Here is a 16,526-nt window from a genome sequence, read left to right as displayed (position 1 = left end):
TTTATTCTCTTTAATTTGAGTATGGTATTGCTATACTTTTTTCATTTTAAAAACTTAAAGTGTTACGTGATTACCATTAAAGACCTACCAAACGAATCGGACGATTTTAGCCGTTCAGGTCATGGGTCTAAAAGGTTAAGGTTGGAATGAGTCGATACAAAAAGGTTAATTTGGTTTGGGTAGGGACGGGTTTGGGTTGAAAGGGGTAAAGTCATAACGAATTTCGGTCAGAACATTGCCAAGCGGAACGGGTGCGGGTCAAGACGAGTTCAATGTAGCGTTACGTGCGCACCAACACCTGACTGAGCGTGCACAGTCGTTGTGTGACGTGCTTACTAACACCGGTTAAGATTCCAATGCCGCAATATGAGCATACTATCGTCAGGTCACACACATACTATTGTTAAGTCACACACATACAGAAACAGTATCACCGGTTACACATCCGATGTCATGTTTGCGTGCAACCACGCTGCATCGCGCGGGCACGCAGCTAGTGTGTAATTATGGCTTAGACACCATCTCCCACACGCCTTGTGTCGCATTATGTCTTCCGGCTACATGGCGTTTATTTTCAACACAATCAGTAAGTTATATTAAGAGCTATGATTTCCTAGACACATGACACAAGAACAAATTTGCAATGCAAAGCTACACAAAAAAAGTTGATGCAAATGTAGAAAAAGGACAATAAATTCCTATAGTTGTGGAACAGATTTTGGCAACATATACTAAATAGACTTAAAATTAAGGGTGTGTCTGAACGCCGCTCAACACAACTTGCTTGCCGTTAGCGCCAGAAAAGCTCCACATTTAGCATCTTTACCAAAACGAACATTCCACTTATGTCACCATCTTTTTTAATGTTTCTATTTATAGTAAGAAGATTGTGGAATAAGTTCATAATGTAACATTGAAATCCCTATAAATAAAAGTTGCAACCTCACTACTCATTCACATTCTAACATGGAAAGCGACGAAGATCATGATGAGTCCAAGCCGTATCCAATGGGTGAAACACCGCAAGAAACTGGGTCCTCACATGTTCCTAAATGTTATGAAATCCCATCATCAGATAAACCTAGTTTGACCCCTGACAGTGCTGATGTTGTGGTCGTTGACTTTGCTGGATTCAACGACCCTGTTCAACACCCCATGATTGTCAAGAACATTGGAAATGCGTGTCGTGAGAAAGGTTTCTTTCAGGTGAGTTTTTATTTTTTGTAACGTTTTCAATATTAAATGTTGGTTCTTAACACGTCTATAAGCTATTACTTTCTTAATTTAATCGGTCCATTTAATGTGAGAAATAGATAATCAACCATGGGATACCACAAAAGGTGCTAGATGAAGCACTCGAAGCTGCATTTCGGTTTTTCGACTTGCCAATGTCGGAGAAGTCACAATTCATGTCGAAAGATGTTCACAAGCCAGTTCGTTACGGGACAAGTATAAAAGATGGAGTGGACAAAATTCAGTTTTGGAGGGTTTTTCTTAAGCATTATGCTCATCCTCTTAATGACTGGATTAAACAATGGCCTGATAACCCACCAGATTACAGGTAATATCACAATCATATTTAGGACCTTACTTGTGCATGTCATTTAATGAAACATTTTATAAATATCCTACAAAGGTCCTATTTTATAAGTCCTTTTATTGTTTGGAAACAGACCCCACTTGAATCCATACATCAACATATCTATTTTTGTCATTGTTTAATAATAATTTTTAAAACAAACCCCACTTGATCATGACACCTGAAACTATGTTTCATTGGTGTCTAGAGTGATCTTTTCACAGGAAGTACGGAACTAGTTGGAGACTTAAAAAAAGAAAGGAAAAAGTATTATTATATAAGACAAAAGACTCGAAACCATCTACTATAGCTATTTTTGGACATGAAGCATTAGAAAAATAACAAAATTAAGTATCTAAGTTATTAGAAAAAGTTATGCTATACAAGATCAATGTTGTTGTCATTTCTATTACTTTAGGTTCTTCTAAAGGTTTCTTATGTTTGACATCGTTGATTCGAATCTCACTTCTTGAGTTTAAGCGTGGGGTGAAATTATGGTAAAATCACGAGGTAAGTATTGTGATACTTTGTTTTCAAGGCATGCGTATACAAAAAGGTATTTTGTTGTACATCAAATGAATAATAATAACACATTATTTTTCGCCTAACTATTCCATCTGAACATGATTTTAAACTACATATTTTTCACATACATCGGAACTTGTAGCGCACGTGATGAATTATCATAACTAGTTATACATATGGTTTATACTTGGCGGGTATGACGTACTTTCTAAGTTATATTTATACGTTATAAAAAATGCACGTTATACGTCATGTTATGACGTTACCAAGTTAATCCTTTTATGATTCTTATTATTTTTATGCATTATATATTTGCTAAACTATGATGTAGGGAAAAGATGGGGAATTATGCTTGGAAAGCAAGGCTTTTGGCCATTCAAATTATGGGAGCGATAACAGAAAGTCTAGGAATCGGCCCAAAATATATTGAACAAAAGATGGAAGACGGGATGCAAGTGATGGCGGTTAACTGCTACCCACCGTGCCCAGACCCAGCTATGACTCTAGGGCTACCGCCTCACTCGGACTATAGTTGCATAACCATAGTTCTTTATAGCTCAAGTGGCCTTGAGATCATGAACCCATCTAGTGGCACTTGGCAACTGGTTCCCGAGCAACACGGGGCACTCCAAATCCATGTTGGAGACCATGTGGAAGTGCTAAGCAATGGACTATATAAAAGCATGCTACATAGAGTTACAGTCAACAATGAGATAACTAGGATTTCTATTGCCAGCCTCCATAGCTTGGGGATGCACGAGAAGATGGCAACTGCTGAAGAGCTTGTTACTGATGAAAATCCGAAAAACTATAAAGAAAGTAGTTTTAAGGATTTCCTTGATTTTCTCACTAAAAACGACATCGCTGAAGGAAAGAGCTTCATTGGATCACTCAAGATCAATTAGAAGTTCAATAGGAATATAATTTAATGAATAATCAAGTTTGCAATAAATCATTAAGATAATGATATTTGCTTCAGTTGTACTTGTACCTTGTTTTCTATTTTAGTAAAAGTGTTTGATTATTACCAAATATGTTTCAATAATATTAATACATCTGATTAAATAGTTATCTGGATAATTTAATAAAAAATGAAATTGGCTATTTTAGGAGGACCGCAAAGAACATGTCATGAACTTAAGGTATTTTATGATATTCTTGTAAAATTAAATGGTCAAAATGACATGCGAGGATGATGGAGCTAGGATTCTTACGAGAGTATAAAAAAAAATCAAACACTCCAGATTATGTTAGGCTATGTGTAGTGGAGGGATATAAAATAGGGTGTTTTGCGTCATGTGTCGCCTAGTTAGCAAATGGTAGATTTTTGTTTTTAGGGTGTAATGGTGTTGTAGCCCCTATATATATATATATAGGGGTGAGTTAACGTACAATAATAGGTTATCGTACGTTAGGTACGCGAGACCCTGCACCACCCGATCCTAATTGCAATTAAAACTACGCGGTGGCATAATTGTAATTAAATCAAAAGATACTTCTCGCACAACAGATCGTCACTCGCTGCAAGCCTTTAACCATAATCAAATCATCCACAAAACTAAAGCATAATCAAAATCGATAAACCCATTATCGCTGTAGGTTAATAATATTCAAATTGATCAAAAGTTGATGATTTAATCAATCGAATTGATGTGTAAGAAGCTTTAGAATCATCAATCGATTATGGAATTGCAGAAATAACGCACTCAATCGAGCTATGATTAGGGTTCAAAATATTATGTTTAAACGTTCTGAAACAAAACTGAAAACCTTTAAACGTTCTGACCAAAAAAGAACATCTTTAAACGTTCTACTACATTCAAAGAAGTTCTGGGTGTTAAAAGAAAGGAACATCTTTAAACATTTTAATACTTTCTAAGAAGTTCAGGGTGTTTAAAAAAGTTTAGAAGTTCTGATAAAGTTTAGAAGTTCTAAAAAGTACTGGGTGTTCATACGTTCACTTGATATCATCATATTGTTTATACGTTCTACTTGTTTATTCATTCTTTTAATACGTTCTACTTGTTTATACGTTCTGTTTATACTAACCCATATTCAGTAACATCAAGCCTGATTTACAATTCATAATCGATCCCAAGTTAATAATCAGACTGTTTATATGAATAGTTAATATGTACTACTTGATATCATCAGATTGTTTATACTTTATGTTAATACATTATGTAAATACGTTCTACAATATCGTAGAACGTTTAAGCAAACAAACATGAATGAAACGTTTAATCACTTTATATAATATCTTCATAAAAAATCATCAATCAGCAGTCAATTTGATAATCGATTATATTATATGAACAAATATGAAACGTATTAAAAGTACTGCAAATGGGTTTCTGCGAACGGCTTATTTCAGTTCATTCCAATTGAATTGGTGTTTGCAAATAGTTTAATCACTTTATATAATCTCTTATTTATAAAAAAAAATCATCAATCGACAGTCAATTTGATAATCTATTATATTATATGAACAAATATGGAACGTATTAAAAAGTTCTGCAAATGGGTTTCTGTGAACGGCTTATTTCAGTTCAATCCAATTGAATTAGCGTTTGCAAATAGTGTCGGTGAAGATGGTTGAATCGATGTAGCGTTTAATTAGGATGAAAACGAATTGAAATTATTTACAAGTTTGCCACTGCGTGTCTTTTGAAATCGACGTCTAAAATTGTCGCGTATGTATTGTACGATAAGTTATTAGCGTATTTGATCATTTACCTATATATATATATATATAGGTTTAAGTTCAAGAAAGAAATCAAATTATTGCAAGAAATGAGAGAAATGAATCTGAGCCACTAGTTTTTTTTAAGTTTTAAATATTTAAAAATAAATAAAAAAGATGTAAATGTAACAATAAATGCACTATCTCTCTCCAATTAATACAACTAATATAACCATAATGAATCTCTCTCTAATTAATATATTTAATTAATTTAACTATAACAATTAAAAAGATAAAAAAACTACTTTAGTTTTATTTTTTATTTACATGTTCTTCATTTTATTCAACATAAATACAATTTATTCATATAATACTATTATTTATATTAAAAAAATAATTTCCACTCAATTTATTAGCATGTTTTTTAACACTAAATATCAAAACATAATATATATTTTTTTCAATTGATATGCCTATAAAAATTATCGTCATAAATAATAATAAAAAATATCATACAAATGTGTCCATTAAATGTAAACAATAGATATACAAGTTAGACAAAGTTATATAACCTACACTTGTTTTGAGTGATAAAAACGTACAACATACAAAAAGCATACAACTTACATATGGAATTCAACATCAACAACTATATAAACTACACAAAGATACACATATCCTACACATGCGTAGGTTATATGTTTTTCGTATGTAGGTTATATATTTTTTTATTCTTAGACAAGTGTAAGTTATATGTTTTTGTGTAGGTTGTCTATTTTTCATTGACATTTAATGCAAACACGTGTAAGATAGTTTTTTGTATTATTCATCACAATGTAACTACGTGTTGATGGATATTGATATGTTGAGTTTGAAGAAATTGGTTTTGAATAAAAAGAAATTAATGTATGAATAAATTGTATTTGTGTAAGATAAAATTTTCGTGTGTAGGTTATACGTTATTCGTGTGTAGGTTAAATGTTTCGTGTTCGTGTGTATTTTATTGATGATGAATTTTGTGTGTAGGTTAAATGTTTTTCGTGTGTAGCTTATATGTTGTCTTATTCTTAGAACAAGTGTAGATTATACGTTTTTATGTAGGTTGTATGTTTTTTTGTTGATATTTAATGCAAATACATGTATAATAGTTTTTTGATATTATTCATCATAATGTAAGTATGTGTTGATGGATATTAATATATTGAGTTCGAAGAAATTAGTTTTGGATAGAAAGAAATTTTAATATATGAATAAATTATATTTGTGCAGGATAAAAATTTAAGAAACAAAAAGTAAGTTATAAAAATAAATGAGTTCTTAATATTTTCTAATTATAATAATTTAATCAGTTATATTAATTAAATAGATAAGTATTATGGTTTATTAGTTATATTAATTGAAGAAAGAGAATAATTAATATTTTCTTTATTTAGCTTTAAGCATTTAAAACTTAAAACAAAACTAGTGGTCCATATTCATTTATCACATTTCTTGCAATAATATTATTTTTCTCTTGAACCATCTCCTATATATATATATAACACATTTGAATATAATAATAATAATAATAAAAAAGGAAGAACGGACGACATCTGCTTCTCGCCCCCCTTCCCCCTCAAATCGCCCATTTGTAGCACAGGGGTCGATGTTGCAACCCCTTTTCGCCCCAAAACCTCCATTTTATTGCCTGACTACACTTGCCCTTATTAGCCATTTATTCTATACCAATTGTCACTATTAGTTAGTTTATTAATGGGTCCAACCCATCATTTGGCTGTTGTTATCTGGATATTTTTTGGACCCATATTATCTTGTTACTAGCCAGTAGCCACAGTGATCTTGCATGGACGTTTTTAACAATATGCACGAGTCTTGGCTATGCTAACCCGCAATTGAACTAGGGTAGTTCACGAGTCGTACCCGAGTCAAGCAACTGTGAGCTCGAAATTAAACGAGGCAACTCGGCTTAGCTCGAGCTTGAAGTTAATTGAGCCTAAGATCGAGCCAATGAGCCGAGCCTGGGTCGAGCTCGAGCTTGAAGTTAAAACGAGCCGAGCCATGACCTGAGCTGAGCTTGGGTTGAGCTCAAGCTTGAAGTTAAACGAGCTTATGAGCGAGCCAACAAGCCGAGCCATGACATGAGCTTAGCTTGGGTCGAGCTCGGCTTGGTTACAAAAATGAGCCACCTCATCTCATATCATTTCAAATCAATTTTTTTAGCAAGTTTTATTCGAGCGAGCTACATGCCCCGAACCATTAATTTAAACAATATAAATTTACAACTTTACCCTCATGCAAAACAGAATTCACCACTTAATTTATACTCTTCACAAAACAAAAATGCATAAAAACGCGGGAAAAACTTCAAACAAACAAACAAACACAAACCTATTTAAACTTATACAGCTTCGACTGCCACTGAAAATGCTGTTGCCACCACTGATGTATCCCATGCGCTTGCTTAAACCCGTCCGACGGACTCAAATTCACCGTCAAATACGCCGTCGGCAGAATATGCAACCGCTCCGAATCTCCACCAAACGCTCCGGCAATCGTATACCTCGTCGCAACCCGCTCGATCTTCCCGACGCCGATACGCTCCATCTTATCCCTGTGCTGAAAGTATCCAATGAACTCAGCACATATCGGATCCGATGGATTCACATACACGTATGGCGTCCATTCGGACAACACCACAAACGGATCCGGATCAGGATCAGAATTCGGATCCTGATCCGGATCCGAATCCTTTCGTTTCATAACCGCCGCGATTCCGGCGGTTATGAAACTACCGGCAATTCGCACGCCGTGTTTTACCGTTTGATTTGAAATTATTTTTTCTATAGGAAGCGAAATGTACGGCGGATTGAACAAATACGTTTCGATTTGAAACCTCGATTTCGCCATTATTCGTCCGGCGAGCATTGCGATCGATGCACCTAGCGAGTGTCCTGCCAACCACACGCTTCCGGATCCATAAACCGTGACGATATTCGATACGGCTTCGAATGCAGTGCGAAACCTAGGGCTTTGTTCGAGTTTGTCAAATATGCATTTGAAGTTGAGGTTCATGTCTTCGGATTTGGTGAGAGATCGCGTGATTGTGCCGCGGAATGCAATCACGAATCGCGGAGGGAGCGGTGTGGATTGGTGGAAGAATGGATGCGCGTATTTGAGCTCGTAAATCGCTCCGAAATAGGATAGATCGGTTTCGTCGACGATGACGTGGTTTAGTTGGAAGTGGAAACGTTCGTACCATGGCGCCGCGTGAGTTTCGTGCTCGTTACCGATGGTTCGACGTTGTCGGTCTTTTTCTAGTATGTATACGCCTTGCACGAGGCTAGCAGCGACTGATCTGCGGTGGAATGTGTTCCTCCTGAAAAAAATATATAATTCATAAGTCGTGTACCTCTTACAATACATAAATTTTAAATTACATGTTATTTGATTTACAAATTTGAAAATACTTCTTTCTATACAACAATACCTACCAATCAAAAGAATTTAGTAGTTGCACAGGTCCCGAAACGTCAAATACTTCTCGATGGGACACCATTATTAGTCGATTCGAGATTCTATTTCAGTTTAGTTTGTTATGTGAATTTGTAAAAATACATCTTTGATGAAGATGAAAGTAAACTAAACATGAAATTGAGTTTAAGAGGTTGGGATTTCTAGGGATTTAGATTGATGCTTGTATAAACAATAGAGAATAAATAATTTGGAGTTGACTTTGACTTTGCATATGCTTACTTTCTTACTTTGTTTCTGAAGTGGGCTGTCATTAAGCAAGTAGCAATAGACAAATATAAGCACAGATTTGACTTTTGTTGATGTAACAAGAGAATCATGAACCATGATTTGATTTTATCATATACTAATGATTATATAAAGTAGTTATTCTATAACCAAGTCATATATATTGCAATTCTCACTCATTTTTAAGGTTTATGAATGTATATTAACTTTATATACACAATATTCTTCTCAATGTCAAATGTTCTGTTGAGATGTACGGCACCACCTACCAATATCTAATACAATTTTCCATGGCCTTAGGTTGATTGGTGTATTTAAATTCATGGATCAATTATGTTTATACAGATTAATTATGGTTATATATTTTGAAATAATAATACAAAAACTGAATAACTCATATTGTTGTGAATTTCAATGAATTATGTTTATATTGTATAAATTCGGCGACAGACCTAGAATTTTTTTTCATAGAGGGAATCAGAGGATTTAACCAAAATTTTAAGGTGTGTGATCAAGATTTTTGGATACAATTTACATTAAAGAAAGTTTAAGGTCCTTCGGGGGTAGGTCCGCCCCCGCATAAGTTATATTTATCTTTCTTAAAGCTATCTTACACTAACATGATAGCTACTCACTTAGTTGTCAATCTTGTGATTCTTCAACACATAAAATGTCTTGGGATAGATTTTTTTTTCATTTGAGAATGGTCACGTTAGTACCACCATTTTGCTTGGGGAATGCTAAAGTATATTGTCACATGTTTGATATATTAAGCCAAAGTTATAGCCGGTTAGTAAAAGTCAAATTTGTTAGCTTACAACTTATTTTTCTGCTTTAACTTTATAGATATACATGCATTTCATTTTCACATTTGAGAAAATCAGTTCATACATTACACAAATTATTGCTCGTCTATAAAAGTATTCAATAAATATATGAATGTATACATAATACATATAAATGACATGTAACATGCTGCTACAAAACTCACGGGCCTCAGGTCAGGTAACCAACCGCGTGGAGGAAGAAACTTCTCCTGTTCAGAGTTGTCTCAATATAGAATAGCTCTTCGTCGTCGTGGGTCAGACTAAAGGCCATAACACTAAAAAGGCTATTCGAAGGATCGCATGGTGGGTGCCCCACGAACACTCATACACTACTCGTATACGAGAAGTACCAAGTATGACTATATTTTTGTGAACAATGTGTATGCATGTATATAGAGACCGTTCAAGTTGAGGGAAAAATCAAAGCCCAAAGAAGAGGTTGGAGAAGACCCTCAATATATGGTGGGCTTACTAGCTAATAGGCTTGACGAGCGTGGCTTAGAGCCTACTGGACCCAAAAGTGGGTACATTCTAGAATCTACATAATGAGATTAAAAAAAATAAAGAAAATAAACCTACATATTCAGATTCATACAAAATAAAAATAAATCGTACTGTTTTATAGATCTTAAAAGATAAGTTTATTTTATAATTAATTCATTATATAATTTCACAAAAGGATCCGGTTAGAATAGGAAAACAGGTAAGCGGATAACAAGCTATGCCGCAACTTTCTTATGTATGAATCTTATGGCATCCAATACCATAATAAAAAAAAATAAATCAATAATTATTTTTTTCTTCCTAAGTTATGGTATTCAATACCTTAATTTTATCGTTCAAAAAAAAAAATACCTTAATTTTAAAAAATAACTAAATCAATAATTATTTAATGAATTAATGTTTTCAACATGCGGGTTACATTTTGCTAGTACATTTTATGAATAACGGACCTATCTCTTCAGTTTTTGAACAACTAAGCCGTAAAAAGAATAGCCAATAATAATAACATACACGAGGATAATGAATTAATGTTTTCAACATACAAGTTATATTTTGCTAATACATTTTATGAGTAACGGACCTATCTCTTCAGTTTTTGAACATCTAAAGCGGTAAAAGAATAACCAATAATAATAATAACATACACAATAATAATGAAATTTGATAGTATATAATAATAATAATACTTATTATTTTGATAAATACGAATTTTAAATATACCGTAATCAACAAAAACCGATGCACATTAATCAAAACTCAATATTTTGGCACACGAAAATCGTAAATTTATCTTTGGTATTATTATACCATATCTTCACAATAATAAATACAAAAAAATAAATTAATAAAAACAAAGAATAATAAACAAATCACTTCCGAGTAATTCTGGAGCCTTCTATTATATAAACCCCTTCACATCTCTCTTTAATAACTCAACAACATAACATAACATAACAAAACAAAAACCCCAAACTCATATTCCATCAAACTCAAACCCTAACCCTAACAATGGCGATTCTGTCCGATTACGAAGAAGAACCTCAATCCGTCACGAAGCCGTTCACCGCCGTGCTCGACACCGCCGATCCGCTCCGGTTTCTTCAAACGGCGTTCGAGTTTGTGGCGTCCGAAACCGATCTGTTCACGAAGGAGTCGGTGATTAAGGAGGTGAATGGTTTGGTTCGGTCGGTGAAGGAGAAAGTGGATGCTAATGAGAGGAAGAAGAAAGAGAAAGCTGTACCTGCTGGTGTTAATGATGGTGCTGGTGTGAAGAGTGATAATAATAATATTAATAGTAGTAGTAAGAGTGTGAAGGAGGAGACTTCGGGTTCTTCGGCGTCTGGAAGTGATGGTAAGGAGGTTGTGGATCAGAAGATGGAGGAGTCAAAGGACGATGATGATAAGAAGGGTTTGAGAGGTATATATATATATATATATTTATAAATTATAATTATAATTATGTTAGTAATTGTTTGCTGTTGATCTGATGCTGTATTTATTTTTTAATAAGTATACTCTGTAGATAATTGCTTGATTGGTAGAATATATGAAAGATATTTGCTTGATTGGTAGGTATATGAAAGTTAATTGCTTGATTGGTAGAACATATGAAAGATAATTGCTTGGATTTGATCTTGATTTTCTTATTTGAGACATATAATGAATATAGTTTGAATGTATTCTGTGTTTGCAAAGAGGACTTGTGATTAGGCTTTAGAGTTGTTGAATGTGTTCTTTTAGTATTTTACTTCATATAGGAGACATGTTTAGTGTGTTTGTGTTGGGACATGTCGTAGGAGGTTTGGCATTTGAATGTAATGTTCGGCAGCCCTGTGAAGGTGATCACTAGGTTTTTTGGAACATAAAAATTTGGAACCAGACTTTAATTATGTGACGATTTGTTTTACCAAATACCAACCTTAGAAGCTAGGGAAGGGTTATGGTTATTTTTGAGTGCCATCTTGATTTTATTGTAAGGTGTTTTGGCTTGTTAGCTAGCTATGCAAATATTTTTGAACAAAGGCCACACTTTTCTGTACTTCTTGTTTACCTAGTGAACAAACATAAAATATATAATCATAGTGATGGTTCTTTGCAAATCTTAATGTTCAGAAAGGATAACAAATACTAGAGGTGTTTTCAAACTGCTTGTTGATTTAAGTATACAGCAATGAGCTGTTGTAAGCACATATAGATTATTATGGTTTTAATGATTCATCTTGTATCATCTATCCATTTACTTTCGCAGGACATTTTTTTGAGGTCAAAAATAGTCCTAATCTTTTCTTTTAATTTACTTGCAGCTCCCAACAAAGGGAATGGACTAGATATGGAGAACTATTCTTGGGTACAATCTTTGCAAGAAGTCAATGTTACCATTCCTGTTCCTTCTGGAACCAAGTCAAGGTTTATAGTGTGTGATGTTAAGAAAAACCATATTAAAGTTGGACTCAAGGGTCAGCCTCCCATACTTGAAGTAAGCGTGTTACTTGGCATCTAACCATTCTATTGCAAGATTTTATTTATTTAATACTAAGCCTTTAATTGATTTACAGGGTGACTTGTACAAGCCTGTCAAGGTTGATGATTGTTTCTGGAGCTTAGGTATACTCTTTTATATCATCGTCATTTAGTTTGTTTTATACTTTTATACCTTTTATAGTTTTATACAGTTTCTTCTTTGGCTTTTTTACTTACATGGCCGTTTTTATTTTTTCAGAGGATCAAAAGGCTATCGCTCTACTTTTAACCAAACAGGATCAGATGGAATGGTGGAAGTTTTTGGTCAAGGGTGAGCCTGAAATTGACACTCAGAAAGTTGAACCCGAGAACAGTAAGTTAGCTGATCTGGACCCAGAAACTCGATCTACTGTCGAGAAGATGATGGTAAGGAAGATGCTTTATCACAGATAATCTAATATAATTTCAACTAAACTTTAATTTTCACTAATGTTTTAAATGCTTTGCCGTTTTTAGTTTGATCAGAGGCAGAAGCAGATGGGAAAGCCCACAAGTGATGAGATGCAGAAACAAGACATTCTCAAAAAGTTCATGGCTGAGGTAAATCTTGTTTTCTTATTTATACACAAGTTATTTGAGGGTGCCGCTTTTATTTGTTTCTTGTGGCGGGCTGACTTAAAATTTGACTTTGAATTTGTGCAGCATCCGGAGATGGACTTTTCTAGGGCGAAGATTAACTAAGGGTCTTATCAGTGAGCAGCTATTTCGAAGACAAAGTATGATGTTTTTTGTTGGGTTCTGCAAGCGCTTTAGAAGATTTTGGGATTGTCGTTTTGAGAAATAGTAGCTATTCTGATGAAATCTGTCCATATGGAACTTGGCTATTGTTTTTTGCGTTATAGTTTTCTATGAAATGATGAATGTTTAAAACCTAGATTTTCAATATTCATGTTTGATTTGCGTTTTGATGATCGTATTCTTCCATATTAGTTGTCGCTTAACCTGCTGGCTCTTGTGGTTTTTGCTGTGCCATTGTCTTTTAGCTAGTACAAGTGTTTTATTTATTCAAATTCTTAAATTGATTGTGTAATTAAACCCATAGGTAATGTTGAATCACTAATTGCAAGAACTTAAAGCTAGTCGGTTGGTTTGAGATACCAACAGTTTATTGGTTCGTTATATGTGGGCTTGCTGGTTTGGTCGATCTTGGAACTGATTGTTTAGGCCTAACCAGGTGAATATGCAGCTATCCGATATAGTATTTGATACTGCAGCTAGTAGTTTGGCATTGATCCATGCTCATAAATTTTTGTAGTTTGGGATAGATTCTTGTCCAAAAAGGTCCTGGAACGCGAATAATTCTGGGTTTTTTTGTTAAACTGGATGTGTACGTCCTGGAATGCGAATAATTCTGGTTTTTAGCAAGCGATTGAAATGATGTTGCAGTTGATTAAAACGAGAAACTAATGCTAAACCGTGTCATGATGGATCATGGAACACTTGTGATGCAATGCATTAATAATGTAGATAAATATTTGATTATATGAATAAGTGATTAAAGGGTTGAGTTATAATAAGAAGATTAGTTTTCCTAAGAATGATAGGAAATAATCTTGTCCATTCATTTTACATTGAATGGTTGAGATTAAATTAGAGAGATGATCAAGTGTAAAACAAGGGTAAGGGCGTAACAGGGATAACACATTTGTTGACTTTCTCTATCCACATGCAAGGCACATGTCAAATACCCCCATCATTTTAAAACAATCATAACTTTTTTATACGACATTTTTTTTCAAAACGATTTCACCATAATAACGAGTGTTTTTTTATCTTTTATATGAGTACCATATTGCTATATAAAAATAAAAAAAATTTCGTGGGTTTTTTACAAAGTGTGTTTTATCAAAATTGTGTTTTACAAAATTATGTTATACAAGTGTGTTTTATTTTTTCATAATGTTTTTGGCATTGTGTTTTTTACATTGTGTAATTTAATTATGTTTTTATTTTCATAGTGTTTATTCCATTGTGTTTTTTACATTGTGTATTTTTCATTGTGTTTTTCATAGTTTTTTATTTTCCGAATACTTTTCCGGCAAGGGGGTGGCGGTGGGCGGTGGTTGTTGTAGGAGATAAGTGAAAATTTAAGTGGGTTTTAATTAAGTGTGGTTTTGAAATTAAATTAAGTGGGTTTTCAATATTAAGATAATCAAACTTCTTATTTGATCTTTTCTCTTGTCTACAATGTACAAATCTTAAATATATATATAAACGAAATATCTTTATATTCTCTCAAGCTACCAGATTATTTTATTTGTAAATGAAAGTTTCTCATACATTTTAAACGAGTTCAAGGGTATGGGTCACACCAAACCCAGATATTCATTAAACGGGTTATAATTTATAACATCTCATTAAAATAAAATTTAATTTCACCAAATATTTGGTATGAAAAGAGATACACTAAAAATTAGTATCTGATTTTTTTAAAAGATATTATTTATAATTAAGAAACAATTTTATAATAGAAAAATAAGAGGCTCATGGTCTTACAAAATCCAAATAACTTTTAAACCGGGCTATGACATTTATTGTGAAACTCTTTCATCATCAAGTCTTATGTATATCATTAACCTATTTACAATAAATAAAATTAGAATCCAAAAACATAAATATTAGAAACGAATAATGTAAAACAACCTTGTAATACGGGATATATAAAAACTAGTGTTTCATAAAACACAAAATATTATGATAACTTTTCGATCATTGCTTCTTTGGTCGAGTCATATAATCCAAATGTTAAACGAAGTCTTAGCAAATGAATTTAATCTAAACAATAATATAACTTACTACAAATTTTCACCGAATTTTCAAGCTTCTTTGCATCATATGGAGGTGATAGTACTCAAGAATGTTAACAAGAAACAATGGTTCTAGGAAATTAAATGGTTAGGCCAAGATGATCATATAACCGAAGTTTGCTTTGTTATATAATTAATCTTTTCTTATTTTTAGATTAATTTTGTTTCTCCAGATATGATGACGTCTTCACCAAAGGACTTCCACCATAGTTGTTTTAAAACTTTAGATCCAGTTTGTACACCCGTCCAACTCTTTCTCGAACAGAGAGGGATTATCAGAATATATATTTTCCCTATATAATTAGGATTAAGATATAAAACACGTTTTAACCCTCATACACGACTATAAAATTGCATCTCATATCTGGTTTCATGTATGTTGGATATGTACTACTCAACACTCCTTGGGTTTGTTGGTATTACTGCTTAAAGTCTTATTCGGTTAAAAGTAAATAATTGAACAACCACTAATTAAAAATCGATTTTTTAGTCACTTAAAAACCAACTTGAAATATACAATATCTAACCAGGCCCGGCCTAAGGGTGTGGCCGGGTAGTCGACGACCACTGCCCGACAACCCGCTAGGCCCAGTTTTTTTATTATAAATTATATGTATTTTTATGAAAAAAAATATATATAACAAATGTTTCAACACAATTACATAACCACTAACTTGGTATAGTGACAAAGATGTATAACATCTAACAAAGAGGTTGTGGGTTCTAGGGTTATTTGAAACATTTTTATGTTTATTTTTATACAAAGGTTTTTACACAACTCAAATCATAATCAAGTAAGGCCATTTAAAATTAGATTGTTTAAACCCAACAAAATGTTCTTTTTACTTAAGGTCCAAAAAATTTTCGCATTTGGCCTAAAAAAAATTTCGTTTTCTCGGAGCCGGCCCTGTATCTAACTACCATTTTAAAGTTGATTTTAGTACAACCTAAATAGGGGTGCCTGAAATAGAGTCGAAATTCTTAATTCGGTTCATCGGGTTAAACCCAATCAACTAGACAAAATCGAACCTTAATAAGGTCGAGTTGCTGGTGATTTTTCTAAACTCGTCTAACTTGAAACCTGAATGGGCTGACCCGATTAACATTAATGGAACATGGATCATCTAAAGCCATAACCATCCTAAATCCACTAATTTTTTTAAAAACAAATTAGATACCCAATCTCATACCTAATATCCATCACTTATATATATATATATCAGTTTGGGGTTTCATAATTTCCATCGTCGGTTTCTCATACTGTTGGTATCAAAAGGTTCTTTATTCTTTATTTATATATATATATATATATTATAACTTTC

At 33.3% G+C, this 16,526-nt stretch overlaps 3 protein-coding genes across 3 annotated transcripts; 2 read left to right on the top strand and 1 right to left on the bottom strand.

Moving 5' to 3' along the window:
• The first annotated feature begins 1,318 nt into the window (after window positions 1-1,318).
• LOC143634863 (flavanone 3-dioxygenase 3-like) lies at window positions 1,319-3,034 on the top strand. The gene is made up of 2 exons (XM_077102834.1): window positions 1,319-1,561; window positions 2,436-3,034. Exons 1-2 carry the CDS (start codon window positions 1,389-1,391, stop codon window positions 3,007-3,009), a joined length of 747 nt encoding a protein of 248 aa, XP_076958949.1. The 5' UTR covers window positions 1,319-1,388; the 3' UTR covers window positions 3,010-3,034.
• A 4,087-nt stretch (window positions 3,035-7,121) lies between these two features.
• LOC143634862 (GDSL esterase/lipase At4g10955-like) lies at window positions 7,122-8,619 on the bottom strand. The gene is made up of 2 exons (XM_077102833.1): window positions 8,279-8,619; window positions 7,122-8,163 (listed from the first exon to the last, which is right to left on the bottom strand). The coding sequence occupies exons 1-2, from the start codon at window positions 8,341-8,343 to the stop codon at window positions 7,176-7,178; spliced, it is 1,053 nt and encodes a 350-aa protein (XP_076958948.1). The 5' UTR covers window positions 8,344-8,619; the 3' UTR covers window positions 7,122-7,175.
• Window positions 8,620-10,812: 2,193 nt separating this feature from the next.
• On the top strand, window positions 10,813-13,300 carry LOC143634861 (protein BOBBER 1-like). The gene is made up of 6 exons (XM_077102832.1): window positions 10,813-11,294; window positions 12,181-12,353; window positions 12,433-12,481; window positions 12,597-12,763; window positions 12,854-12,937; window positions 13,040-13,300. The coding sequence occupies exons 1-6, from the start codon at window positions 10,886-10,888 to the stop codon at window positions 13,076-13,078; spliced, it is 921 nt and encodes a 306-aa protein (XP_076958947.1). The 5' UTR covers window positions 10,813-10,885; the 3' UTR covers window positions 13,079-13,300.
• The last annotated feature ends 3,226 nt before the right edge of the window (window positions 13,301-16,526 follow it).

This window comes from Bidens hawaiensis, unplaced genomic scaffold (genome assembly GCF_021521415.1).
Source record: "Bidens hawaiensis isolate Kalapana, Puna unplaced genomic scaffold, B.hawaiensis_p1.1 tig00007258_1, whole genome shotgun sequence".
Taxonomy (NCBI): Eukaryota; Viridiplantae; Streptophyta; class Magnoliopsida; order Asterales; family Asteraceae; genus Bidens; species Bidens hawaiensis.
This window is presented reverse-complemented; position numbering and strand designations above follow the sequence as displayed.

Excerpts from the sequence above, each read along its gene's own strand:
- LOC143634863 (XM_077102834.1), top strand. The coding sequence starts at position 1,389 with ATGTCGGAGAAGTCACAATTCATGTCGAAAGATGTTCACAAGCCAGTT. Across the intron at positions 1,562-2,435 it reads GATAACCCACCAGATTACAG|GGAAAAGATGGGGAATTATG; the intron begins GTAATATCACAA and ends ACTATGATGTAG.
- LOC143634862 (XM_077102833.1), bottom strand. The coding sequence starts at position 8,343 with ATGGTGTCCCATCGAGAAGTATTTGACGTTTCGGGACCTGTGCAACTA. Across the intron at positions 8,164-8,278 it reads CTACTAAATTCTTTTGATTG|GAGGAACACATTCCACCGCA; the intron begins GTAGGTATTGTT and ends TATTTTTTTCAG.
- LOC143634861 (XM_077102832.1), top strand. The coding sequence starts at position 10,886 with ATGGCGATTCTGTCCGATTACGAAGAAGAACCTCAATCCGTCACGAAG. Across the intron at positions 12,482-12,596 it reads TGATTGTTTCTGGAGCTTAG|AGGATCAAAAGGCTATCGCT; the intron begins GTATACTCTTTT and ends TTATTTTTTCAG. Across the intron at positions 12,764-12,853 it reads CTACTGTCGAGAAGATGATG|TTTGATCAGAGGCAGAAGCA; the intron begins GTAAGGAAGATG and ends TGCCGTTTTTAG.